At 36.4% G+C, this 24,372-nt stretch overlaps 5 protein-coding genes across 13 annotated transcripts; 2 read left to right on the forward strand and 3 right to left on the reverse strand.

Moving 5' to 3' along the window:
- Window positions 1–357: 357 nt before the first annotated feature.
- On the reverse strand, window positions 358–5,738 carry LOC117626788 (probable sugar phosphate/phosphate translocator At3g14410). Its single transcript, XM_034358631.1, has 8 exons — window positions 5,327–5,738; window positions 3,740–3,847; window positions 3,624–3,658; window positions 2,863–2,975; window positions 2,330–2,591; window positions 1,966–2,234; window positions 956–1,117; window positions 358–756 (listed from the first exon to the last, which is right to left on the reverse strand). Exons 1-7 carry the CDS (start codon window positions 5,426–5,428, stop codon window positions 993–995), a joined length of 1,014 nt encoding a protein of 337 aa, XP_034214522.1. The 5' UTR covers window positions 5,429–5,738; the 3' UTR covers window positions 358–756; window positions 956–992.
- A 933-nt stretch (window positions 5,739–6,671) lies between these two features.
- LOC117623948 (putative caffeoyl-CoA O-methyltransferase At1g67980) lies at window positions 6,672–10,488 on the reverse strand. 3 transcript variants are annotated; one of them, XM_034355001.1, is made up of 10 exons: window positions 10,076–10,488; window positions 9,462–9,841; window positions 9,280–9,333; window positions 9,011–9,094; window positions 8,429–8,554; window positions 8,049–8,116; window positions 7,532–7,601; window positions 7,350–7,415; window positions 7,191–7,268; window positions 6,672–7,106 (listed from the first exon to the last, which is right to left on the reverse strand). In XM_034355001.1, exons 2-10 carry the CDS (start codon window positions 9,795–9,797, stop codon window positions 7,047–7,049), a joined length of 942 nt encoding a protein of 313 aa, XP_034210892.1. In that variant the 5' UTR covers window positions 9,798–9,841; window positions 10,076–10,488; the 3' UTR covers window positions 6,672–7,046. The 3 variants fall into 3 exon arrangements, with proteins under 3 accessions (XP_034210892.1, XP_034210889.1, XP_034210890.1); XM_034354998.1 differs by having other exon boundaries at window positions 6,672–7,112; XM_034354999.1 differs by lacking the exon at window positions 10,076–10,488 and adding an exon at window positions 10,006–10,056 and having other exon boundaries at window positions 6,672–7,112.
- LOC117623947 ((S)-2-hydroxy-acid oxidase GLO1) lies at window positions 10,450–15,476 on the forward strand. Of its 2 annotated transcripts, XM_034354996.1 has the most exons (12): window positions 10,450–10,820; window positions 11,671–11,833; window positions 12,003–12,127; window positions 12,680–12,726; window positions 13,358–13,435; window positions 13,569–13,693; window positions 13,881–13,947; window positions 14,032–14,094; window positions 14,322–14,391; window positions 14,471–14,571; window positions 14,687–14,791; window positions 15,074–15,476. In XM_034354996.1, exons 2-12 carry the CDS (start codon window positions 11,697–11,699, stop codon window positions 15,263–15,265), a joined length of 1,110 nt encoding a protein of 369 aa, XP_034210887.1. In that variant the 5' UTR covers window positions 10,450–10,820; window positions 11,671–11,696; the 3' UTR covers window positions 15,266–15,476. The 2 variants fall into 2 exon arrangements, with proteins under 2 accessions (XP_034210887.1, XP_034210888.1); XM_034354997.1 differs by lacking the exon at window positions 10,450–10,820 and having other exon boundaries at window positions 11,722–11,837.
- An 873-nt stretch (window positions 15,477–16,349) lies between these two features.
- LOC117626668 (protein TRIGALACTOSYLDIACYLGLYCEROL 1, chloroplastic) lies at window positions 16,350–18,951 on the reverse strand. Of its 2 annotated transcripts, none has more exons than XM_034358465.1 (3): window positions 18,811–18,951; window positions 18,136–18,339; window positions 16,350–18,018 (listed from the first exon to the last, which is right to left on the reverse strand). In XM_034358465.1, the coding sequence occupies exons 2-3, from the start codon at window positions 18,180–18,182 to the stop codon at window positions 17,007–17,009; spliced, it is 1,059 nt and encodes a 352-aa protein (XP_034214356.1). In that variant the 5' UTR covers window positions 18,183–18,339; window positions 18,811–18,951; the 3' UTR covers window positions 16,350–17,006. The 2 variants fall into 2 exon arrangements, with proteins under 2 accessions (XP_034214356.1, XP_034214357.1); XM_034358466.1 differs by having other exon boundaries at window positions 16,350–18,015; window positions 18,811–18,950.
- A 52-nt stretch (window positions 18,952–19,003) lies between these two features.
- On the forward strand, window positions 19,004–24,275 carry LOC117626666 (UDP-glycosyltransferase TURAN). 5 transcript variants are annotated; one of them, XM_034358460.1, is made up of 18 exons: window positions 19,009–19,173; window positions 19,261–19,352; window positions 19,514–19,547; window positions 19,695–19,750; window positions 19,858–19,995; window positions 20,230–20,378; window positions 20,463–20,552; window positions 20,659–20,725; window positions 20,807–20,870; window positions 20,957–21,071; window positions 21,495–21,661; window positions 21,775–21,885; window positions 21,982–22,043; window positions 22,145–22,197; window positions 22,326–22,401; window positions 23,213–23,341; window positions 23,642–23,701; window positions 23,960–24,275. In XM_034358460.1, the coding sequence occupies exons 1-17, from the start codon at window positions 19,161–19,163 to the stop codon at window positions 23,663–23,665; spliced, it is 1,440 nt and encodes a 479-aa protein (XP_034214351.1). In that variant the 5' UTR covers window positions 19,009–19,160; the 3' UTR covers window positions 23,666–23,701; window positions 23,960–24,275. The 5 variants fall into 5 exon arrangements, with proteins under 5 accessions (XP_034214354.1, XP_034214351.1, XP_034214350.1 ...); XM_034358459.1 differs by having other exon boundaries at window positions 19,012–19,173; window positions 19,855–19,995; XM_034358462.1 differs by lacking the exon at window positions 19,009–19,173 and having other exon boundaries at window positions 19,295–19,352; window positions 19,637–19,750; window positions 19,855–19,995.
- The last annotated feature ends 97 nt before the right edge of the window (window positions 24,276–24,372 follow it).

The raw sequence follows: 24,372 nt of genomic DNA on the forward strand, positions 1-24,372 counted from the left end.
TGTGTAGTTAATTTTTAAGACAATACACAATCAAAGTCAAAAATATTAAAAGAGGATAGGTTTTCTGATAGGGATAAAGAAAAAAGAATCCCACTGCATTTACCCGTGCATTCGAAGTCCTAGGTCCAATTTATCCCACCCCCAAATATTGTTGTATAAAAAAAGAAGAGAGAATCCAACTGAACCCAATTTGGTGTATGAAAATATTAGCGAATGAGTTTAATCCATCCAATGAATTTGTTGTTTGGAGCGGGAAGTTCAACTCCTACACGTATCACATAATAGTTCTTTTTCTACCAAAATAATAATATTACAGCTCAATTTCTATCGTAACAATTCAATTTGATCGTATGATCAAGCCTAGAAAATCTGGCAACCTCATCTTTTTATTCCCCCATGTGATACTTAAAACATCTCTTCTAAATACAAAGTTCTGAGAAATTAACTATGGAACAAGGTCCAGGTTCAAACTTTTGATCCTTGTACAGAAGCAAAATCATGTAAGAATGGGCTGTGATACAATTGTGTGAACTAAAAAATTATAAATTTTTTATAAACAGAGAGTATGTTTAGTATCACAGTGACTCTGGCACTTGCTTTACAGACAAATCATCTATGATACATCAACTTTTGAAATTCCCTCTGTAAATGCCTACCTTCGTGAGGATGACACACTTCTGCGAACTTGACATCTTTATACTTTCAATTTCAGTTCTGCTTCAAACTGCCACAAAATTTACCCCACCACAGGAGCAGCTGCAACAATGATAGGCTTCAAAAAACCGTAATCTAAACTTATGCATATAGTTCCATCGAGCTATCGAAAATGAAAATGCCAGTATGTACTACACAATTTCATCAATTTCCGGGGCTGTTGGAGTGTTCGAACCCAAAACGATTATAAGAAATAATGGACCATGGGAACAATGATTTTGCTAAATGTATACGTGCATACCTAAAAAATAAATAGGCCGAATGCTCCTGTGACATCTCTACTTGTTGGAATCTGATGATGCCGCCGTTAGTGTAGGTTGAGAACTTTCAGCTTCTTCAGGGTTGTCTCTAGAAACTTCTTTTTTTAACTTGTGATTATTGTATGCTGCTACACCTGCTATGGCTGCATAAGAAGTAATGTACCATTATAATTTACATTGGTTTGTTGGTAATGCTCTCTTATGTTGTTTGACAATCAGAACCATGGATTCAAACATTACAAAATTACCCTTATTTTTAACATGGTATTTATCAACAATTCCATATTTGAATTACCAAAAATCCCTTCATTTCGTACTGTTTCTTTCATTTTTTAAAGAGGAATAGATACAATACTACATTTTAGATAAAGCCCCCCATCAGATATATCCAACAACTAAGCCACTTTAAACTCGAAAATTAAATACTACTAATCAGATCCTAGTTTCAATTTTTTTTTGGGTCGACAGATCCTAGTTTCAACTCAAAGACCTCTGGGCTATTATAACATTAAAAACTAAGTCTAATCTGGAAGTATATATGAAAAGCTGAAATATGTACAACTAAAAAATGCATCTCCAACAAAAAATGATTTTAGAAAACAAACAAGAGGCTTAAAAGAGACAATGAGAGCCAGCTTAAAAGAGACAAGAGAGCCAGATAGGTTAACTTCCACCGCAAACGCAACTCCATAACATAAAGAAGACCACTTTCTTGTGTATTTGTGGATGCATTTGTGCTTTGAATATATACCTCCCTATAAGTTAATATATAATTATTTACAATACATATTAAATCTAGTCATTTCAGCATCATTCACTAATATCTATAACACTTTACTACTATCATTTTATATCCACTCCAGTGCTCTTTGACCTTTTGGAAATTTCAAATTCTCCTTCTTGTACTTTCATTCCACCAATGTCTATCATGTCTTACAGAAAATAAATGATGTGCTAAAGCATAAATATGTATACAAGGTCAGACACTTACCAATGCCATAACCTGCCAGATTTATAATAGTCAGCTTTGTATCAGCAAAGAGAAGGGCAGACAATAAGACAACCACCCAATCCTTGACAACTCCAGCAACACGAATGGTCAAGGCACTTGTATGAGTGATCACAAGGAAAACTGATAAGTTGAGGGCAAAAGTGCACAGAGAGTTGAGTGTTAGCACAAGGAGTGGAAAGTTCCATGAGCTATTTTCTTCCATCTTTGTTTTCTCCAAAAAAATCCATGGAATGAGTAGGCAAAGAGCACTGCATACAAACTCAATACTCATATCACACAGGTCTATAATATTTTATAAGTATAAATGCAAAGCTTGATGAATTTTACAAGTAGAAATGCATACCTGCACGGGCTAACATAGTACATGAGAGATATTGGATTTAATTTGAGACCCTTCCTTTTAACAAAAATCTCCATAAAAATAAGTCTTAAAGCTTCTCCAACAACTCCTCCCATTTGATAAACTACTCCAATCCAGCTGATATTTATTTCACCGTAAGAAGCCACCAGAACACCTAAACTTATCACTGACATGATCAATAGCATTCTGCAGCTCATTACCTCAAGTCCTGCTGCTACTCCAAGAATGAAAACAGCTACTGGCACTGCATACATCACTCAAGAAATCAGAGAGAGATAATTCCTAATCATGATGAATGGTTAAATACAATCGCCAGACTTTAAGACCAACATACTTTCCTACTGCTGAACAAACAGACAGCCATAGGGGCAAACCATCATATAAAACAGCAGAGATTCCTCTGGATGCCCAAACATAGAGATTAAGGAAACTTTTTCTTTGATGAAAATATTTCTCCACAGGCTACATTTAGTTATAGTGGATTGAAAAACAAAAAAGAATTAGTGAAAACTTACTGATTGCTTTCAACATTTGTGCAAATGCAACAGAAATATACATGTAGGCCGTATTTCCCAGCCAAAGAGTCATTGCAAACATTGCACCAATTGGCATTACTGATGAGACGTATCTGCAGAACTAAAATTCATTAGATTATGAGGAAGATCAAAAAAAGTGGAGAGTGTGAGATGTTATAAATGATTGACACAGTTGATTTAGCCAGAGGATCAATGACCTCAGTGAAATATACAAGTTAAGGACCAGCCAATGTTTTTTTTTTTTTTTTTTTCCTTTTTTTTTTTTACAAGAAAAAAAGAAGTTCAAGTAATCAAAGTCACCAGTTCTGAAAAATATATTAAATCAGCAATTTAACTTCTTTTTTTCTTTTCCGTTTTTCTTTCTAGCAGTCAAACTGAGCCCCAGAGACTCTGTACGACTTCAAAAGATGGCACAATGATTTAAGTGTGCAATAAGAATCATATTAACTCCACCTGCTTAGATAGTTGGAGTCAGTTCAATTAAGAACCAAAACAAATATCACTGGACTTGAGTTCATTAGCTTATAGATGCAAATAATCTCTCTACTTCTGAAACAATGAAGACAGCCTAATTAACAACATCAAGCTATGACACAGAAAAGAAATCCCTCCAATTATTTGGTCACCACAAAGAGACCAGTAAATCTATATTTAAAACCACAAAAAACACTAAAAATTGAAAGATACCTTCTTTGAAAATAAATTGTAAAATAAAGTAAGTGTACTCCCTCTTTACTTACATTTCTACTGTCATTCCTTCCTCAATCTTCATAATCTGTAAAATAATAAATAAGTTTAAGAGTACCACTGGAATTTTCGATTTAATTATTATCATAATAATTAGTGACTTGCATACCTTAAAAACTTTCGTGAGTAAAAAGCATAAGACAGAGGAGAAGACCATGTGAAGCAGAGTCAATCCAAGAGGATAAGGGAAGTTTATTTCCTTGGACGACAAAACCCACTGCATTCCACAATTCAAACATTATGTTAGCCCTGCAAAACCTCTCACAAGAGTGTATCTCCACTTAACCATAACAAACAGCTTTCAAGGCCAAAAAAATTTAACAAAAACAATAAAAATATACAGATGCCAGCAATCACTTTTTCATTTTCAAGGAACAAACCCAAAAATACACATAAACTAACAATAAGCGGCATCAGACTAAACTGAATGGTGAGTCTTAACGCAATCTTTCACAGAGAGATAGACAGAGGGGCATTATTTCTTTACATAAAAAATATATAAAAAGTGAGAAAAACATTGAAACCACAAAAGGGACAAGAAATATGCCTGGAGACCTTTATCATATTTTTAATTATTTATTTCAATACAAAGTAGTTAATAGCAATAATTCTCCTGAAAATAGGTATTATAGCAGCAAAGTAGTTGCCTCACTCACAGTCCCTGCAACAAAATAAAAACAGATAATAACGAGAAAAAAAGGGCCTGTTGTAATAAAGGTTTTGAGCATCCAAAGTGACTTGAATGTCTAAAATAAACAACTATTACACCTAGACCTACAGAAATACAGTGTGGTTGGAAAAGATGGATACTCTTAAAGTTCCAATTCCTCCTCTGTTTTCAACGAAAGTGGATTCGTATGAAGTCTGCCAGCACCTTCTATCTAATGGAAATTACCAGAACCAGATCTCCAAAGCTTTACTTGACCTTCATTGCTTTAATAGTCTTTTACAGCCCTCAGTCAGTGTCAAAATGAATGAGGGGAAGCAAGACAAAACCATCGATTTTCTTGAGAAATTCATTTCATATCTTAAGCATTTTGCAGTTTTGCTTTAATTTTTCCTTACTTTCAAATACCCAAACACAGGGAATTTGTAAACTATGTGTGTGTTTCTCCGTAAATGTCAAAACATTTCATGCTAAGGGTAAGATGCATATCTTTCCATGTCCCTAGTTCAAAAAAAAAAAAGCTCTGTGATGAACCAGATGCGAACTTTTTGGGTAAATCCTTGTCATGTCAACTTCTAAAGCAGCTCCTCAACCTTTTGTGTTTCTCTGTTGCCATTTGCTAATGCAGGCAATGAGTAAGTGAAAGAAAAAAGGCCACAATAACTGCTTCTCGAAAAGCAATTAGGAAAAAAGAGCTACTGGATTAGAAGGGGCTTCCTCACTAAGCTGCTTCTTTTCGTTTTCTTTTTCCTTTTGTTTCCTTTCATGTCTTCCAATAAACAGATACATCCAACAAAATCATCCATTCACTATCAACAACAAAGTAAAGCTAATTTCCAAAGCAATAGAATCAGTAAGCATGCAATGCAAAGTCATCTTCGACCCAGCTCAAGATATACCATAAGCTAGTAACTGGTCAAAGTCGAAATGGGTTTTGTCCATTTATCAAATTCTAGAAAATTTACCTCAACATTTTCTTAACAACCAAACAAAGGAAGACCTAATGCTCAAAGCAATGCGAGTACCTACCTTGTTGAAGAAGATCTGGCCGCTGGAGAGTGCGATGTAGAGAAGAAGGTAGGCGTAAGTGAGGGCCTCACCCTTGAACAAAGCTCGCAGCCGATCCGCCATATCCGAAGCCGGAAGATTGGAAACGGAGGTTACGTAATAATGTATGAAGAAGATAAAACTCTGTACGGCTCAGAGCTCCTGTTTGGCGGTGAATAGCAAAAACCGTTTTTTACGTTTAAAAAAGTGCTTTTGGAGATCTGGAGGGTGTTGCAGTAGATTTTTAATGATTTTTTTTAATTTTATTTTTTGTATAAAGACTAATGAGATTTATAGATCACTGAAAGGTCAGCTAAGTTAGAAATCTTCGCAATTAGAAAGCTTGCTTAGCTTTTCCTGAAGAGTCGAATAGGGGTGGAGTGAGGCCGAAAGAAAGGGATCTTCCTCTTTGCTTTTGTTTTTGGTGGTAAAAAACAACCAATCGACGTGGATTTTTGTCTTTTTTGGGAGAGTGCTGTTATTTTCACCCATCCATTGTCTTATTTCCTCGCCCACTTTATTTTCCCACCCATCCACTGTCTTATTTCTCCGCCCACCTTATTTTCCCACCCATCTATTGTCTTATTTCCCCGCTCACCTTCTCTTCCTACCCACCATGTAAATTTGAAAAAACACAATCCATATCTTTCCACCCACTATTATTCTTAAAATATATTTTAATTGCTAATTCTAGCAAATTTAATAAAAGTTTGACAATGACGCATATCTCAAGTACTAATGATTAGCAAATAGAATTTGCTTGAATTAATAATTAAAGAGTATTTTAGGTACGTATAATGGTGGGTGGAAAGATATGGATTGTGTTTTTTCAAATTTACATAGTGAGTGGGAAGATAAGGTGGATGGAAAAATAGAACACAGTGTGAAAATAGCAGCACTCACCATGTAAATTTGAAAAGGCACAATCCATATATTTCCACCCACTATTATTCCTAAAATACATTTTAATTGCTAATTCAAGCAAATTTAATAAAAGTTTGACAATGGCGCATATCTCAACTACTAATGATTAGCAAATAGAATTTGCTTGAATTAATATTAAAGAGTATTTTAGGTAGGTATAATGGTGCGTGGAAAGATATGGATTGTGTTTTTTCAAATTTACATGGTGGGTGGGAAGATAAGATGAATGTGAAAATAGATCATAGTGTGAAAATAGCAGAACTCTTTTTTAGGGATGAAATTGAAAGTGTTTTTTATTTTATTTTCACAAATGATATGATATAAAGGTAATTTATATGACAGCATACACAACATAGTTATGTTATGTTAATGGAGCTAGTCAAATTAAGTATGGTAAATCTCTTTTGTAAAATACTCAATCTCTTGCATTGTGTTTTACATAAATTGAGATGATTTGACATATAACAATCCCAATGGAGTATTTTCACCCTGAAGGAAAAGCTATATATTACATGAAATGGGTAGAAACCGCCCTTCTCTTCAGCTACTCCAAAGCACCGAGATCCCGTCAAAAAATTCGGTGTGCTTGTCCAGGAGCCAAAGGTCTAGCATGTTAAAGTTTCCCACCATGTCGCATGCCGTGGTAACCATTCAGATTTATCTTTCATCAAACATTGAAGACACTTTCCTTTCAAATGTTGCTGCCAATAACATACACAACACAACTTATCTACACACCATTTTCTTGATGGCATTGGTCACTAAGTCAACAAGTGCATCAACTTTTGTTATGAGGTTGCCTTTTTCGGCAGATTGTCATGCCATCTCCAATGGGTACCTGACCCTCCAAAACATTTAGGGTTATCAAACAAACATCTCTGAACTTTCACTTAGGAATGAAAATACAAGTGATAAGACCTACCATACTAATGCTTACACGCTTGTCCTGCATTATACTTGTATTGAAATTTCTAATGCTGACAGTCTTGGCATCATTTACCTGCTCAAAAAATACAATTACAATTAAGCAGACTTCATTTTAATGGGACAGAGTTAATAAACCTTGGTTATTCATTCACACCTCTGGGTCAGCAACTTTTCCATGCCAGAGAACATTATCGAACACAATTAGACCCCCAACCTTGACCTGAAACAGAAGACCAAAGCCAAAATGAAAACTGCTCAAGGAAACTGAATGAGAAAGAAGGAGAGAAGGAGAGGAATTAGATGAATATGAATTTAAATAAATTCTTCCGGTCTTACAAGTTGTAGCAACAGTTCAAAGTATTCCTGATACATTCTCTTGTCAGCATCAACAAATGCAAAATCATAGCTGCATAGATGAGTAAACATGCGAAAAATGTTCCTATAGTTATTAGCGGGCCTCAGAAATTAAGGCTAAAGGTGAGGTAAAATAATTAAAACATAAAGCTAATTGTTTAAAGAAAACCGGAAAATACAGAAGGCATTGAAGAAAAAAAAGAGAGGTTATATTTGAGGAATTCACAGCAGAGAAAAATTGTGTTGGTAATTAAAAGAACTAGTATCAAGAAATACAATACGGAATATACACAATATCATGACCATACTGGATGGCTAACCGCAAAACAGCATTACTGTGAAGATGCAAGAGCATGAATTAAAAGTAGAGAACTACTATATATTATTCTCTGATATTTGACAACATCCAACCCACAATCTTTCATCATAATGTTCAGAGAAAACAAGTTCAAAAAGAAAAATGCAAATGCATCATGATTTTTAACATTGCTGCATTTACCTACATGCTTCACCGCTCAGAATCAGTGATCTTAATGCATCTGCTGCAAATCCATATTTAACATGCACCTAAATACCAAATTAGAATCTCAGAGCCATACATATACATATATATGTCGAAAGAAGTATTAGGAAAAAAAGTTGAAGACATAATTTGTCGTGTTATATTCATATGCATATAACATGGAGAAAAAAGGACGAACTTGATATATATGACTCGATGGTGCTTCTGAAGTATATTCTAATTTCCGTAACACCCACCTAGCATATTACCACAATGTACTGGTGAAGAACACTTAGCTACTGCATAAGTTACATAGTCATCTATTAGCAAGAACAAAGCCTCTAGTAGTAGTACTGGCAAGTGGAAGACATAACTACCTTGTGGGAAACATTCGCTTTATCATAATACTTTTTTGCGACCTCAAGACTTCTGCCATCTCTTTCACAGGCTACTAAACTCCCTGATTCAGGAAGGACCAATGCAGTAGCCAACGATGAATATCCCTGAATTAACAATAATAGTTATATCAGATGTTGCATTCATCAAACTGACGTGTAAGATATTCTTGACTCTTCTTAGGCTCCGAACAACAAGATTAAGAAATAGGAATAGAGAAGAAAAGAGAGGAAAACAGAAGGAGCTGGCAAGGAATCTCTAGGTTAATTATATTTCCCCATATGCATCAAATTTCTTTTTATTTTCAATTGATATTCTAGGTTTAAAGTGACAATTAAATAATTACCATTTCCTAATAGAAAGGGCAATTTTAGTACATGGAATGAAGTTCAAAGGGGCAATGTGAGCCAAATTGAAAGTCAAAAGACCAAATGAGAACAAGCCTCAGGGGGCATTGGTATAATTTACCCAAAAAAGAAAGTATAATTATAAATTTAGAAGAAGGCAGCAGGAAGTCTGTCAGGCGAGCAATGCAGTTGAGTTTGAATGAAAAATAAACTTACAGTATAAACACCAACTTCAATACACTTCTCAGCCCCATGAATCTGCACAAGCATTGCAAGCAGTTGAGCCTGGTCAGGAGATACCTATCCAGAGAACACCCCAGTCAATTGCAAGGACATAAGACAGGCCATGCAAAATAATCAAATTCATATAAATCACTTAATTTTTGTGGTTTTCTTGGATATGTAATTATGAAAGCCATACAATATTAAATCTTTCCTGAAGCAAAATGCTTGATAATTAACAGTAGCAACACAGTAACAAGTACCTGCATCTGACTACCATGCATAGACGCAGTCTCCTCCCTAAGTTGTCGTAGAACCTGCAATGTACTCTCTATCAAGATACCCCACATGGACAATGTAGATGTACAAGAACCAAAAACAAAACAAAAAGAACTAAGATACCCAATTATGAGGGAATTGAAATCAAAATGTGGGTTCATTTTACCTCTGGCTCTCGAACATTGGCAAGAATGTAATCGTAAACTTGTGGAGTAATACTAATAACCTGCTTGTTTCCATACTTCTCATCATTGGCAACAACAAATGGGTTGGTAGCACAGCCTCGTACACTCTTCCTGAACTTTCTGTTGAATGCTGTGAAGCCAAAGCAACCTAAATGGCACCTCACAGAGGAAGCTCTGGAGGTGGCAATGCAAGCAACAGTGACAGTTGTGGGCAAAGAATGGAACTTTTGTAATGGCTTCGCGGAATTTTGTGGCAGAATTGCCCGCTGAGAGGCTAACACAGACCAATGATGAAGCCCCAAGCTGCTGCTCCCCATAAAGGCAAGCTGTGAAGATCAGTTAACAACAACAGAGTGGCAGACTGCAGAGCAACGCTTATCATAGTAAGAATAAGATAAAGGGAACTACAGTAAAACAATATAGCATATCATAGAATAAGCTAAAGAATCACAAACTGAAGTTCAACGCTCTTTCTCTATCTCTTTCCCTCTTAAAAATAATTCTTTTGGGGATTTTTACAAACACCTGCTGAGCATGAGTGCCACTGACACTATGATTGGTATGAATAAACCCGAATTAAAGATAACAACAATACCTGGGATTGCGATTATATTTGTATGTTTTAGAGCGCCAAAAATTCAATTTTGAATCCACATCTCTTGGAAAAGCTTATTGATTTAAAATTGATCGTCTGTTGAAGCCTTGTAGGAAGACTGAGTTGGGTAAGGGCCACTCTGGTTTATCTGTTGAAGAACGACTCAGTTGGGTTGCTAGGCCCATATCAGTTTGCTGTTTGTCTCTGTTGGGCTTCTTGTGCCCGACCCGTCTGCACTTGCATTCACCAATCATCTTAGGCTGGAAGTTGACATCAAAACATCAAACTGGACAGGCAGAAGAACAAAAAGAGGGAAATTTTTTCTCTTGTCCTTTTCCTTTGCTCACAAACTCACTCTTCTTCCATTGGTTTTTTTTTTTCTTTTTTCATTTATATCAAAAGGACAAAGGTATATTATCCCAAATTCATTTTTTGGGGTTCAAAATCATAATGGAGGAGGAAAACTGTGAAACACACAAGGCTTTTGTGGATGAGGCCCTCTCTCTTCCCCTCATCCGATTTGGTTTGAAATGCCCACCTCCAAATGCTCATCCATTCTCTCTCCTTCTCTCTATCTCTCTCTTATGAATTACGGAAGAATATGAACCCCACCCGGTTTGTCTTCATGCCACCTCATACTTATAAGCTCTTTGTTTGCGCTTCACTTCAGCTCATTCGCTATTTATCTCTCTATCCATTTTATACTACTCTTCATGCACTCTGCTGCATAGTGTTTGGACCCAAGGTTAGTGTCTTCCTTTCTCTACACTGCTCTTGTTTCCCTTCAGCTCTGTGTATCAAGTTTCTCTGTCAAATGGGTTTTGTCAAACAGCTTTGAAAGACTGTTACTTGGTATAATATTTCAAGTGGGGGTTTCAATCCCACTTTATAATTTCTCTTTTTTCTATTATAAGAAATTAAAGTAAGCAACTTTGGATGCCTGGTTAGTTTTTCTTGCCATTGAATTGGGTTCAATCTCATTTTTTTTTTTATATATATACCAATTTGGTTAGTTGGTCATTATACTAAAGAACATAAGCTATCTTAGAATTTTCAATCTCAATCTTATTCTTGCTATTTCTAATCTGGTATCTGCTCAAGCAAGCAAACTAGTTAAATCATGCATGACCATCTAATATTTAAGCACTTTCTTGTTCCTAGAAAAAGAAAGAAAGGGAAAAAATAAGTAGATTCTTGTAATAGTTGAAGAGTTGAAGGATGTTCCATATCTTCTTAAAATTTGTATGCACATGCAGAGTATGATCTGATTCGCAGGATGTTGATGTTAAATGCATTTTTTTAGGGAAGCATTGACAGTCAACTATTGAAAACTATCTTAGAATTTTCAATCTCAATCATATTCTTTCTATTTCTAATCTAGTATCTGCTCAAGCAAGCAAACTGGTTAAATCATGCATGACCACCTAATATTTAAGCACTTTCTTGTTCCTAGAAAAAGAAAGAAAGGGAAGAAATAAGTAGATTCTTGTAATAGTTGAAGAGTTGAAGGATGTTCCATATCTTCTTAAAATTTGTATGCACATGCAGAATATGATCTGATTCGCAGGATGTTGATGTTAAATGCATTTTTTTAGGGAAGCATTGACAGTCAACTATTGAAATGGAGATAACCAACGTCAGTGAGTATGAGGCCATTGCAAAGCAGAAATTGCCAAAGATGGTCTTTGACTACTATGCATCAGGAGCAGAGGACCAGTGGACTCTGGCTGAAAACAGAAATGCTTTCGCAAAAATTCTGTAAGAATTCAATCTTTATCTAGAGCTGCTCAGAATTACCAAAAGTAGTACTTGATCATAATATTCATCTAGCAGTTTTTTTTTTTTTTTTTTTTAAATTTTACTTTTCTGAATAAGAAAGTAGCATTTTTGAAATTTTCTGAAACAAACGTATTTTCATCAAACATAGGTTTCGACCCCGTATTCTTATTGATGTAAGCCACATAGACATGACCACTACTGTTTTGGGCTTCAAAATCTCAATGCCAATCATGATTGCCCCAACAGCTATGCAGAAAATGGCTCATCCTGAAGGTAAGTTATCATTTCACCTGTTATGCATAAGTAGTTTTTTATTTATTTAGAAAAACACACAGCACAACTGGTGAGCTGTCTCGCCTTTCTCTTGGGGTGATATCTGGATAAAGCATTTGAATCGTATTGGATCGTGTGTGCTAATATCATCTTTGCCCCAGTAAGCTATTGACAGAACATAAATAGTTTCCTTGAGATCTTTTTTATGTGTTACAAACAAAAACAATGAACAGCCTTTTGACTAGTGTCACCCAGGGATTATTTAATTAAACTACCTACAATATGGATAGTCCCAGTCCAGTGTGTTGAGCTTGAGGACACTTTTAATGTTTGTGTACATTTGCTTGAGAAAACAATTTCTTATATTGTACAAAGGGTGAACTAACATCTGATCTCAATCCATTGCAAAATGGCATCTTGTCATCCTCCCATGAGATTCAACAATTTTTGATTGCCAATCTTTGAGCTTTTCTCCTCATCCAGTATCATACTTAATACTGTTCAGATCAGCAAGAGGGTGTCTGTCTGACAATGATATGTGAATTATTGCAGGTGAATATGCTACCGCTAGAGCAGCATCAGCAGCAGGAACAATTATGGTACCGCTTTTGACCTTGATCATTTGTCTCTTTCAGTAGTTTTCCTTGCACTAATAAAGATTCTAACCCCATGAATTCTCACATATATTATTGTGATAGTGATAAATTGCTAATTTAGGGATTCACTAAGTATAAGCAATCAAAAGTGGAACTCACAATGTTTACTGTTGGTAATGAAGGATCAAATGTGTTCTCTTATTTCAGTCCTGCATAGTCTTAACTGGCAAAAGTGAACTAGAGGACCTGCTCATATTGGAAATTTTCATCCGAAAAAAAATATTGATATTGCATCAGAAGCTTAGGAGAAGTAAATGGTGTTGGGTTGTAAATGGCGGTCAGTAATGTAGAAGGTGTTGGGAACTTTAATTTATCCTCTATTTTCAAGTACATTCTCTGCAGATGAATTGTGTTTTGAATCATCCTAAAACAAGAAGTGGGCATGCTTTTGTGTGAGGAGATAAGAAAGATTGCACCTAGTTACACATTTTCATAATTGCCTTGGAGAAAACTCCTGTTTGGGGCCAAGCAAATGCATCTTTTGGTTGTAATTAAAAGTGATACTTGAGAAATTCATTTATGGGATTGAACATTCTGGTTGGCTCTTACTTCTACTGCTTGTATATTGTTTCAGACTTTGTCTTCATGGGCTACTTCAAGTGTTGAAGAGGTTGCTTCAACTGGACCTGGAGTCCGTTTTTTCCAGCTCTATGTAAGCTCAAATAACTAATTTCATTTCTGTTCATTGGTTACTGTACTTTATTGTCCCTGATCTTGTGTTTCGACTTTTGTGTATATGTTTCCTTGCATTTGTCATCCATAATTTTTCTGGTCATAATTTTCAGGTCTACAAGGACAGGCATGTTGTTGCTCAGCTAGTGAGAAGAGCTGAAAGGGCTGGGTTCAAGGCTATTGCTCTTACAGTTGATACTCCAAGGCTGGGTCGCAGAGAAGCTGACATCAAGAACAGGTCAGCTTCATGTCTATAACTGTTATAGCAATACCAGTTGCTGAAAACATTCATGTCAACCTGGTAAATGAATTTGCTAAAGATTTGTGTCTCTGTGTGTATGTATTTTCTTTTAATGGTTCAATAAGACTGGTTCAATTTAACATTTGAAGTAAACTTAGCATGTGCAATATTTGTTGTCTGGCAGATTTACTTTACCTCCATTTCTGACATTGAAGAACTTTGAAGGTTTGGATCTTGGAAAGATGGACGAAGTGAGTACAAAACTGTCCCTGTCCTAGTTCCTAATATTAAGATTAATGTTCTTATGTTTAATTTGCTCTGTGGGGATCTTGCAGGCTGCTGACTCAGGACTTGCTTCATATGTTGCTGGTCAAATCGATCGTTCTCTTAGCTGGAAGGTATGTCAGATAACCAAATGTTGAGATACATCATACATAAACTTTTTAAGAATGGCACACAATACAACTTGGTGTTCATAAGNTATTCAGCCATCTTCCACTGAGAAGTTTTGGCTGGGAATTTTCAGCTTGAAGTTTGTGAAAAGAAACTATGTTTTCTCGACATCCATGCATTCTTTGAATAATATATGGTGTGCATACAATAATCTGTTGTTGTATTTTGACAGGATGTGCAGTGGCTTCAGACAATCACTAAACTGCCTATTCTAGTGAAGGGTGTTCTCACTGCTGAAGATGGTATAGTTCAACTCCTTTTCTCTCCTCTCTCTGATAGGTTTGTAAAGCTTGAATAAACTCTTCTATGCTCATCATGCAGCAAGGCTTGCGGTACAAGCAGGAGCAGCTGGGATTATTGTATCCAATCATGGAGCTCGCCAACTTGATTATGTCCCTTCGACTATTATGGCCCTAGAAGAGGTACAACCTCTTGATTATAGCTGTTGTTTATCTCTTTAGAGATGTTAAAAAAGCATGCACTTACGTGGTCCTAGTTTCATATTTCTTGATCTGATGGTGTTGTCTTGATAACTAGGTTGTCAAAGCTGCACAAGGGCGTATTCCTGTTTTCTTGGATGGTGGTGTTCGTCGTGGAACAGATGTCTTTAAAGCATTAGCACTGGGTGCATCTGGCATATTTGTAAGTATGGTTATGATAATTATTTTACCACACCATCAGACTTACTCAACTTTTTTTTCTTTTTTCTATTTTGTGGCGCCTAAAAGTTGTTCATACAAGGATGGAAGAGCTGTTTCTTTCCATAGATCACTTACGGACAAATGTTTTTTGATTCCATGCCATGAAACTGGAAATTTCCAGCATGTGTATGCTATAGAAATGCAAGTTTATTCATTCAGCTACAGTTCACTTTTCGCATTATATCGTCTGTTCAAAACATACTGAGACTCACGTCTATGACAGATTGGGCGCCCTGTGGTGTTCTCTTTGGCTGCTGAAGGAGAGGCTGGCATCAGAAAAGTACTCCAAATGCTGCGTGAAGAGTTTGAGCTAACCATGGCATTAAGTGGATGCCGTTCACTCAAAGAAATCACCCGTGACCACATTGTGACTGAGTGGGACACTCCTCGCCCTCGCCATTTGCCCAGGTTATAGAAACATTCGTGAATGGTGGTGGAGAAATGTTTACAAGCACAGAGTTTATGTGATCCACAGCCTGCCTTTTCTCTTGAATTCCTTATTTCTGCTTTCTGTAATGATACTGGATGGTGAGATAATATTTCATGGCTACTGCTGCCTTTCACTGTGTATTCTTTACATAAAATCGGAAATATATGGATGGCCATATAATTATTGCAACATGATCTCCTTGCTGGGTTTGGTTATTGATATGGGAAAAGGTTAGTTCCTCATTGGTTATCACTTTATCAGACGCTGCTGCAGTTCAATGAATAACAATGTAGGTGGACAGCTTTCAAAACTAATTGAAATTATTAAAGAAATTGAGATTTTCTTAAACCCCACAATTCTTTTTTCTCTCTCAAATGAAGAACGGAGAATGGAGTTAATGAATAGTCAGTCAAGGACTAATAATGGCCAAATCTAACTAGAAAATGAAATATTCTCTCTTCCTCCTAAATTAATCATCTTCATTGTGTCAAAATTGGGATTAGGGGAGTTTGTGGGTTCATTTCTCTGAACCATTTGCATAATTACTAACTCAGAAATATGGTCATGGCTAGTGTTGAGAACATTTCCTCTTTCTTTTCACAATGCAAACACATATTTCATTTTCTTTATATTTGCTCTTTCTATCCTGCCAAGCCTATATTTAATATTATTTATCACCAAGGGTTAATGCAGAACAACTCCAAACTTATCATTTTGTTAATCAGAAGGCAAGCTAACTTCAGAAACGACTGAAGGTGCCAGAACCAGGATATTTCTCAAGGATTGAAAATTTGAAAGGTTCTATTGGGCTGTTCTTTTTCCTTTTTAAAAACACACAGGGGAATTAGCCTGCTATTCCTTTCTGCTATTGTTTTCGTTTTGTTTGGTTCCTCATCCATAAATATAAACTTACTTCAGTAAAGACTCTGTAATGCAAAAACCTGAGCAATCAACATTTGAATATTTAATGTATGAGATAATCAGCAACTTTATTTTATTTTTAATGACAGTTTATATTTCTCCTCAATCTGAAAGGAGAAATATAAACTGTCAATTCTACAACACATAATTAACTAATTACTCTTTTTATTTCCTCTAGGGGAAAAAAAGATGCAATACTACAAGGCAATACAATTGGTTAAGCACTACATATGTGAGGATAACCAACCAGAGGGCAAACTGTTAATTTGGGATAACAAGTAAAAGTGAAAGGAGATGTACAAAACCCTTCATCAAGACTTCAGTATCCCAATTCTACCAATGAACACTGAGTGCACCAAAATCATAGCCGCTTGCTTAGCAATGAGGTGCTTCGAGATCATCTTTACGATGCTTCAATGAAAATTTACTCCAAAAATCGTTCTCCTCACTACATTGGATATCAACAAATGATGGGAGAGAAAAATAATGTATATTCTTTCTAGAAATAATGCCTCACAACCATCATGGAGTACAAGAAGCTTGAAAATGTTATTCATAATCAATTCTACCCACAAGCACTACTTCATGCTTTTGAACACACTGCTGATGCCACCAGTTTCCAGACCACTCCCCTCAAAAAAAGGGGGGCATAAGTGGAAAGGACACCTGACCGGCTAAAGTATGAAAAGGCATGCAGCAAATTAAGCACATATTTTGATTCATTCCATGCTCATCTTGGTTTAATCAAAGCCCACAAAACTAACAATAATGGAGAGTGTAGCACCATATACTGATCAACAACCACTCATAGATTCTTCAATGAATCTCCAACTCCCTGGAAGAAACAATAAGAGAGTACAAAATCAGCTATAAAGATCCCAACAAGAGAGATAACCACAGCCGAAGTTGTTGATTCCCCAACACCCTTGGCTCCTCCCATAGTGGTAACTCCCCAAGCACAACTCACTATAGATATAATTGCACCAAAAGCCTGTGACTTGATCATTGCACTAATTATATCCCAAGAGGTAAGAGCTCTCCGAGCTGACTCCAAAATAATGTTAATGCTAACACCATAAATTCCATCAGCAAGGAGGGCGCTGGATGCCATCCCTACTGTAAAACACATTAGAGTCAGAAACGGCAGAGCAATGCAGGTAGCAATCACCCTTGGTGTCACAAGATAATCAACAGGATCTGCCCCAAGAACTCTCAGTGTGTCAGTTTGTTCAGAAACCTGCATTGTTCCCAGCTCTGCTGCAAATGCACTTCCAATACGCCCAGCAACCACAATTGATGTAATTACAGGACTCAACTCCCTTGAGAAAGCCAGGGCTAAAACCCCACCAACAGCTCTGCTTAACCCTAATCTAGTAAATTCTCTAACAAATTGGATGGTAAAGGCCATGCCAACAAATGCTGAAGTTAAGAGACAGACCCCGACTGAATTTGGCCCAACTCTCTTTAATTGTTGGAGAGTATTTCTCCAGTGCACTTTGCCCCTTAAAGTTCTAACAATTACCTGCCCAGCAAGGATAAGAGCTGAGAATCCCCTCCACATATACCTGGGAGGTGACCATTTGCGCAACACCGTCTCTGGTTCAGAATTGGGTGCATGATTTGTATTTGAATCTTCTAACACAGAGACAGAAGGGTGGCCATCATCTGTGTTGGGAACTGCAAACAATATGGTTTGTTGCTTAGGCATGAGAAACTGACATGTCTGAGGTCTTCCAGTGAGCGGAACTTTCCTACCAAGCTGACTTGAATATGGGATTTGTAATTTAACGCACCCATCTGGTTTTAAAAGGCTTCTTCTGAAATATATTTTAAAATTTTAATTGAAATTCAACAGACATGAATACAGAAACAAAGTGAATATTCATAAAATTAGAGAGAGAGAGAGAGAGAGAGAGAGAGAGAGAGAGAGATACCTGTCAGAGTAATAAGAGAACGGATGAAGATACGAAGCGGTTTGCATGGCTGGTTGTGTAAATTTTCTTAAATTTGAGCGAATAAGCACACCACAGAGCAGTCGAAAGTCTGGAGATATGTGTGAAAAACTTTCAACCCGATACAATCACAGGAAATGGGCTCTCATATTGTGTTTAATCTGAGGCTCAGGGACACTTGTGCGCCTGATTTTATCACAAAAACACATCAGAAATGCAGAGTGGAGGCAGAAAGAGAAAATACAAGAAATTGACAAATCAAATTGACCCGGAAAAACTCAATGACAGTAATGAACTTCTACAGAATCAAATTGAACAAGCCAAAGATAGTATTCAAGTAGACCAAGTATTTTTTAAAGATTATACCTTTGCTTGTTCCAAAACCAAATTTCAAATTCTAACGATCCCGCAACTCATGAAATTAAACTAACTCAGCTAAAGCTTTTACACAAATAACGCATCCATTTCTTCATGAACATAATCCATGAAACTTCCTCACACAATATAGCAGCAGAGAAAAGAAAAAAAAATCCAAATCCAAATTGAATAATTTTGCACCACTATTTAAAGCATAGCATATCAAATCAACAAAAGAGCACAAACAGATAAAGAACACACAATCCAAGCACAGAATACCAAGACTATTAAAGTAAATACCTTGGAAGCTCAACTAAATTCTTCAAGTTCAAGGCCTTAATCAAAGACAGCAAATTTGGAACCCTAACAATGGCGAGAGCTCGCGGCTAGAGGATGGGTCTGGTGAAAACAAGTCAGAGGCAACTCGGATGAGTGCGAATCTTTTCGGTCCAAAAGACTGAAAGACCAATTCGGGTAGGCCCATTTTATTTTTTTCTCGTACAAAATTGGGTCAAATCGAGTCTCCCAAGCCCACTCAATCGGCCCACCTTGACATCCCAACTATCTCCCTTCGTCTTCTTCAAGACTTCAACAGCAAGTCTGCACCTTGACACCACTCTGTCACAGATCAGAGTCCAAGACGCACAGAGATGGCTGCAAAAGGTAAGCTTTTTATTTTTATTTTTTTAAAACCTCGTGTTCTTCGTAGTTCATATTCAGATTTATGAGAAGTTTGTAATTTGATTATAGGAGGGAAGAGAGGGAGGGCTTGCGTGGTGGTGTTAGGTGACATTGGGCGCAGCCCCCGTATGCAATATCATGCTCTTTCGCTTGCCCGTCAGGTATGTAACTCTACTTGAATAAACATTGCCAATTTAGCAACAGCCCAATTTTTAATTTTCTATGTTATGCTTTGGCAATGTAATTTTGAAGTCACGACTGTTCATTGTTCCATGAAAAATTTGGACCCTTTTGTGACTTTTACTGTTGAAAATGCGTTCAGGTATCTCTGGAGGTAGATATTGTTGCATATGGAGGTACATCCTTTTCTTTGATGGTATAATACATGCATTCTTGAGAAAATTTGAATCCATATGTGACTTCATAAGAGATGTGTACTTGTCAGTGAGAACAAAGGATAAATTAATGGTGCTGATTTATCTTTGAGTTTGAATGTTGGTCAGGTTCTGAACCCCATTCTGCTGTACTAGAACATCAGTCTATTCACATACACAAAATGGTATTTATTGTTGACGTGTATTTTTCTTTTCACCACGGTATTTTACCATAAAATTGTTTATTGGTCTTCTACAAGAGTAAAGTTTTTCTGATTCTGATTTGCAGCAGCAGTGGCCAACATTTCCACGTGGCGTACCCAGCATACTTAAGCCCTTGGTGCTTTTGATCAAGCCAGTGATTCAAGTTTTAGTGCTTCTTTGGTTTCTTTGTATTAAGATACCCGCGCCTGATGTTTTTCTAGTGCAGGTGAGCTTTCATTTCTCCAATTAGGAAAATTGAAGGTTGTATTGTTAAAAAGCTAGCAGAACCTTTATAAACTAGACAGTGTTTTGTTTTTCTTTGACTATTTCCCGAATTTTATTGATCAGTCTATCATTTGCATAATTTTTAGGCAAAAAAATTTGGTCCCAATATTTATATGTGAAGTACCAATGACTTGAATGTAAAAAGAAAAAAATTTGATTCATTTTGCTTTTACAGAATCCACCTTCTGTTCCAACCTTAGTGGCTGTAAAATGGGCAAGCTGGCTTAGGCGATCTGCATTTATTGTTGATTGGCATAATTTTGGATATACGTTACTGGCACTGTCCCTTGGAAGAAGTAGTCGATTTGTGGCAATATACCGTTGGTATCTTTCAATTACTTTTTAGACTTTTCTTTTGACGGCATGTTCTTGATGGTGCACTAGATTGAGTTTCTCTTGCCTGCTTAGGTTTGAGAGGCATTTCGGGAAGATGGCAGATGGTTCCCTATGTGTAACGAGGGCAATGCAACATGAATTGGCTCAAAATTGGGGAATTAAGTAAGATGGTCAGCTCAATATGCACAATTTACTGCATTATACTTCAGAAAATATCATTATCAAGTAATGTTTTTTTTACGTCTTCTCTTGTATCACAAATTATCAGAGCCACGGTTCTATATGATCAGCCTCCTGAGTTTTTCCGTCCTGCTTCACTTGAAGAAAAGCATAAGGTGTTGATGCTGATGCTCTGCTTGTTTTGACTCTTCTTTTTCGATTTAGAGAATTTGGCACAACATTTGAATTATTTGCAGTTGTTCTGCAGATTAGATAAAAGTCTGAGGAAGCCACTTGGTGTTCAAGATTGCACTAGCACTGGTAATGTATTATCAGTTTCTGTAAATCTATAAATTGCATCACAACTGAACTTCGAAGGTTAATTATGTTCTTTTAATATGTCACAGGAACCGGGGAAATGTTGAATAAGGACATAAATGAGACTGTGTTTAGCACTCTGGTTGGCACGGACATTACTTCAAAGCTAGACAGGCCGGCACTCATAGTTAGCAGTACAAGCTGGTAAGCTGATGTAGTGAAAAATGTTCCATTTAACATGAGGGTGTATGTGCTCCAAATCTGCCAATCTGTTGCATGAAAATTAGAATTGGGTTTCGTGTATGATGTTGACATGTTATATGGTGTTTTCTTTAGCTTTCTGTTTTAGACAGACACTAGTGACTGACAATAGTGATTGGCTTTACTAACAAGGAGCATAATTAGGTAGAAATAAGGTTGAGAGTCTCCCATGCAAATTTTAACTGGTGTAGAAACGCTTCATAACATCAAGTGTTTTGAGCTAAATCTATTTTTATCACATTGGTAGAGATAAAAGACAAATCCCATGTTTAGAAATATTTTGCTTTTGTACCTTTTCTTTTATTTTTATTTTTATGGTTGTGGTAGAATATTTATCATACTTTGGGTTTGAGTGGTGCTTTACAGGACTCCCGATGAGGATTTTGGCATTCTCCTGGAAGCAGCTGTCATGTATGACAGGCGTGTTGCTGCTATTTTGAATGAAGATGATTCTATTCAAGAAGAGGCTCTTTGGAAGGAAATGCAGAGTGGGAAGCAATACTTGTATCCGAGGCTGTTATTCGTCATTACAGGTGAGCACAATGTTTTTCGTTCTAGGATGTCAGGTTCCTTTTAGCTTTATGTATGTGCTTTGAAAGAGAATAGGGTCATCTTACGCACTTTCATTCTGATTTGATACATATAGGTAAGGGGCCTGAAAAAGAAAAGTATGAAGAAAAAATTAGCAGATTGCACCTCAAAAGGGTGGCATTTCGTACTATGTGGTTGTCAGCTGAGGACTATCCATTGCTTCTTGGTAGGTCGTTTATTCCAATTGCTTATACTTTTGTTCCCATTGGTCCTTGTACATTATATTTGGAAAGTACTCAGTGTTATAAGTTTACATTTACAGGGTCAGCAGATCTTGGTGTATGCTTGCATACATCCTCATCAGGGTTGGATCTTCCCATGAAGGTACAACATGAACTGGATGCTGCACTAGATAAGATTGCAGTAATATGTATCTTCTCGAACTGCTTTTCACTTTCCTTTTTTGTACAATTTTCTGGCATTAGGTTGTGGACATGTTCGGTTGTGGGCTGCCCGTTTGTGCTGTTTCCTACTCATGGTAAACTCTTTGTTTTTATTAGGTACATTATTTTTGTGCGGAATACTTATTTTCATGTACTATATGTTTATTTGGGATGTTGTACATTAAAATATGATGTCCTTGGTTATGTAAATCTTTGTTCAAAGCATCAAGGAATTAGTGCAAGTTGAGAAAAACGGCCTTCTATTTTCATCGTCTTCAGAGCTAGCTGATGAACTTTTGGTAAGTTTGTCAACTTGGCTGGATGTTTTACTGTTACAAATTAATTTTAAGTATACAGGTAGCAATTGCATGAAAGTTTTGCTTGTTTGTCTGTTACGATGCTTTGGCTGCTACATTAAAATGATTAAAATAATTCATGCATACATAGCTTTCTATTCTTAGGTATATCTATATCTTTTTTCCTTGCATCCCAGTTGCCTTGCAGGCAGGTTTCAGCTTTTGGTTAGCCAATTTTGAATAGTCAAACATGTGGGTTGCATGATGCTTCTGGTCCTATTCTGAATGTGAAATAGGACAGTTTTATGCCTGCTTCTGCTGGATCTAGGTTTGGGATGGATGACATCCCATGATACTTGTCCGTGGTGAACTAACTGAAGTCAGTATTTTGCCACTCCTATATGTTTTTTGATTAGCCTGTGAACCATGTTAGTGACTCAGCCAAATAATTTATTTCCTTAATCCATGTCACAGAGGATTTGTTTCATGACTGCATTTCCTAGATTGAATTTTCTTCTACAATCTCTTTTTAAGATTTATGCTTGACTTTGGACATCCTTTATGTAGTATCTTTGGACCCCATATGCAGTTCTTGTAACTTATAGTGCAGGAAATGTTCTATTTCTTTGTTCTTTGGTACCATTCCCTTCTGAATCTCTGGTAGTCTCCTTATGGATTTAGTGGTTAATAGATGAAACTAACATGCATGGCAGACTAACTACTGTACTCAATTGCTTCATTTAATGGCTTACAAATTTTGGAATATTGCTTAGTGCACTTTCTTCATGATAATATTCATTTCTCACCTGCACAGATGCTGTTCAAGGGTTTTCCAGATGCATGTGATTCACTGAAGGGTCTCCGTAATGGTGCATTGGAAATGTCTTCTTCTAGGAGGTGGGCTACTGAGTGGGAAGAGCATGCGAAAGCATTAATACTAGAGGCAAGTTAACAATATGCGTGCAAATCAGTCTTAGTTATCAACTGTATGTCATAATCTGTTTTGCTTCATATCTATTTGGCTAGAAATTTTTATTTTTGTATTTTTATGTTAAAAAAGAGCCATTTCTTAACAATCATTACCCTGGTCACTTCAGCCTGATGTAGCAATTATTAATTGATTGGATTTTATGTTATCTATGCTTTTGAGCGTTGTTCTTTCTCCTCTTCCTGCAGTCCCTAGATTTCCTTTTACGATACTTTGCATGGCTATGAATCTGATGAAGAAGTTTTGATATTGCAGGTTATCTCTAAAAATTTAGATTGATTTCTGGTTCCAGTCGAAAGTTGTTTGGTCGTTGAGGTAATGTCATGTACCATTTAACATTTATTTTGTGCAACCAAAGTTCTTGGACAAACTTCGTGTTGCTTGGACATATTGGACCAATGCATTTGCTTCCCCTACTTTTCATTACTCCATGCATTGATGAGAACTGGGCACATCTAGCATTTTGAATATTGAAAAATAGAAAGAAGAAACGTGACCATACATTGTGATATGAATTGAAAAGGAACTTATGAGTCACATGTTTAGTTTTGTAATTTAATTTATTCTTTTCAGGTTTGGCAGAGCAGTCAATTTCGCTGCCAGTAAAGTAATTTGCAAAGCCAAAATTCAGAATAGTTTCCTGGACACAGAAGTATGCTGTCATTTAATATTGTGATCCAAATAGCATATTCAGAGTGTATCGCACATTGGAATATTGTGAATATTTGCAGATCTTAGACTTCAGAACTGGCTTGTTTGACAGCCTATTGAAACAGAACAACAGTACACTTCATGTATCTTTTAGCTCAAGTTCATATTGCCTCTTTCTGTTATGAACTGAGTCTATTTTATTTTAATAATATTGTTTTCAGGTTTTTATAAACAATAATTTATTTTACTCTCGTTGTCTACCATGCCTTTTTGTTTCTCTTTTTGGTAATGGCTACTGCTATGGCTCTTTGTTTTTCATCAGTTACTATACTTGT

This window comes from Prunus dulcis, chromosome 4 (genome assembly GCF_902201215.1).
Source record: "Prunus dulcis chromosome 4, ALMONDv2, whole genome shotgun sequence".
NCBI classification, from domain to species: Eukaryota; Viridiplantae; Streptophyta; class Magnoliopsida; order Rosales; family Rosaceae; genus Prunus; species Prunus dulcis.

Bases quoted from the DNA above. Each gene is read 5' to 3' on its own strand.
- LOC117623947 (XM_034354996.1), top strand. From the start codon at position 11,697: ATGGAGATAACCAACGTCAGTGAGTATGAGGCCATTGCAAAGCAGAAA. The intron at 11,834-12,002 runs GTAAGAATTCAA...CATCAAACATAG, and splicing joins AATGCTTTCGCAAAAATTCT to GTTTCGACCCCGTATTCTTA. The intron at 12,727-13,357 runs GTACCGCTTTTG...ATATTGTTTCAG, and splicing joins CAGCAGCAGGAACAATTATG to ACTTTGTCTTCATGGGCTAC.
- LOC117626788 (XM_034358631.1), bottom strand. From the start codon at position 5,428: ATGGCGGATCGGCTGCGAGCTTTGTTCAAGGGTGAGGCCCTCACTTAC. The intron at 3,659-3,739 runs GTATGCAAGTCA...ATTATTTTACAG, and splicing joins TACTCACGAAAGTTTTTAAG to ATTATGAAGATTGAGGAAGG. The intron at 1,118-1,965 runs GTAAGTGTCTGA...CTTCTTATGCAG, and splicing joins TCTGGCAGGTTATGGCATTG to CCATAGCAGGTGTAGCAGCA.
- LOC117626666 (XM_034358459.1), top strand. The intron at 19,996-20,229 runs GTGAGCTTTCAT...TTGCTTTTACAG, and splicing joins CTGATGTTTTTCTAGTGCAG to AATCCACCTTCTGTTCCAAC. The intron at 23,342-23,641 runs GCAAGTTAACAA...TTGATATTGCAG, and splicing joins CGAAAGCATTAATACTAGAG to GTTATCTCTAAAAATTTAGA.
- LOC117623948 (XM_034354998.1), bottom strand. From the start codon at position 9,797: ATGGGGAGCAGCAGCTTGGGGCTTCATCATTGGTCTGTGTTAGCCTCT. The intron at 7,602-8,048 runs GTAAATGCAGCA...TCATCTATGCAG, and splicing joins CTGAGCGGTGAAGCATGTAG to CTATGATTTTGCATTTGTTG. The intron at 7,113-7,190 runs GTAGGTCTTATC...AATGTTTTGGAG, and splicing joins AGCGTGTAAGCATTAGTATG to GGTCAGGTACCCATTGGAGA.
- LOC117626668 (XM_034358465.1), bottom strand. From the start codon at position 18,182: ATGCAAACCGCTTCGTATCTTCATCCGTTCTCTTATTACTCTGACAG. The intron at 18,019-18,135 runs GTATCTCTCTCT...AATATATTTCAG, and splicing joins TTCTCTTATTACTCTGACAG to AAGAAGCCTTTTAAAACCAG.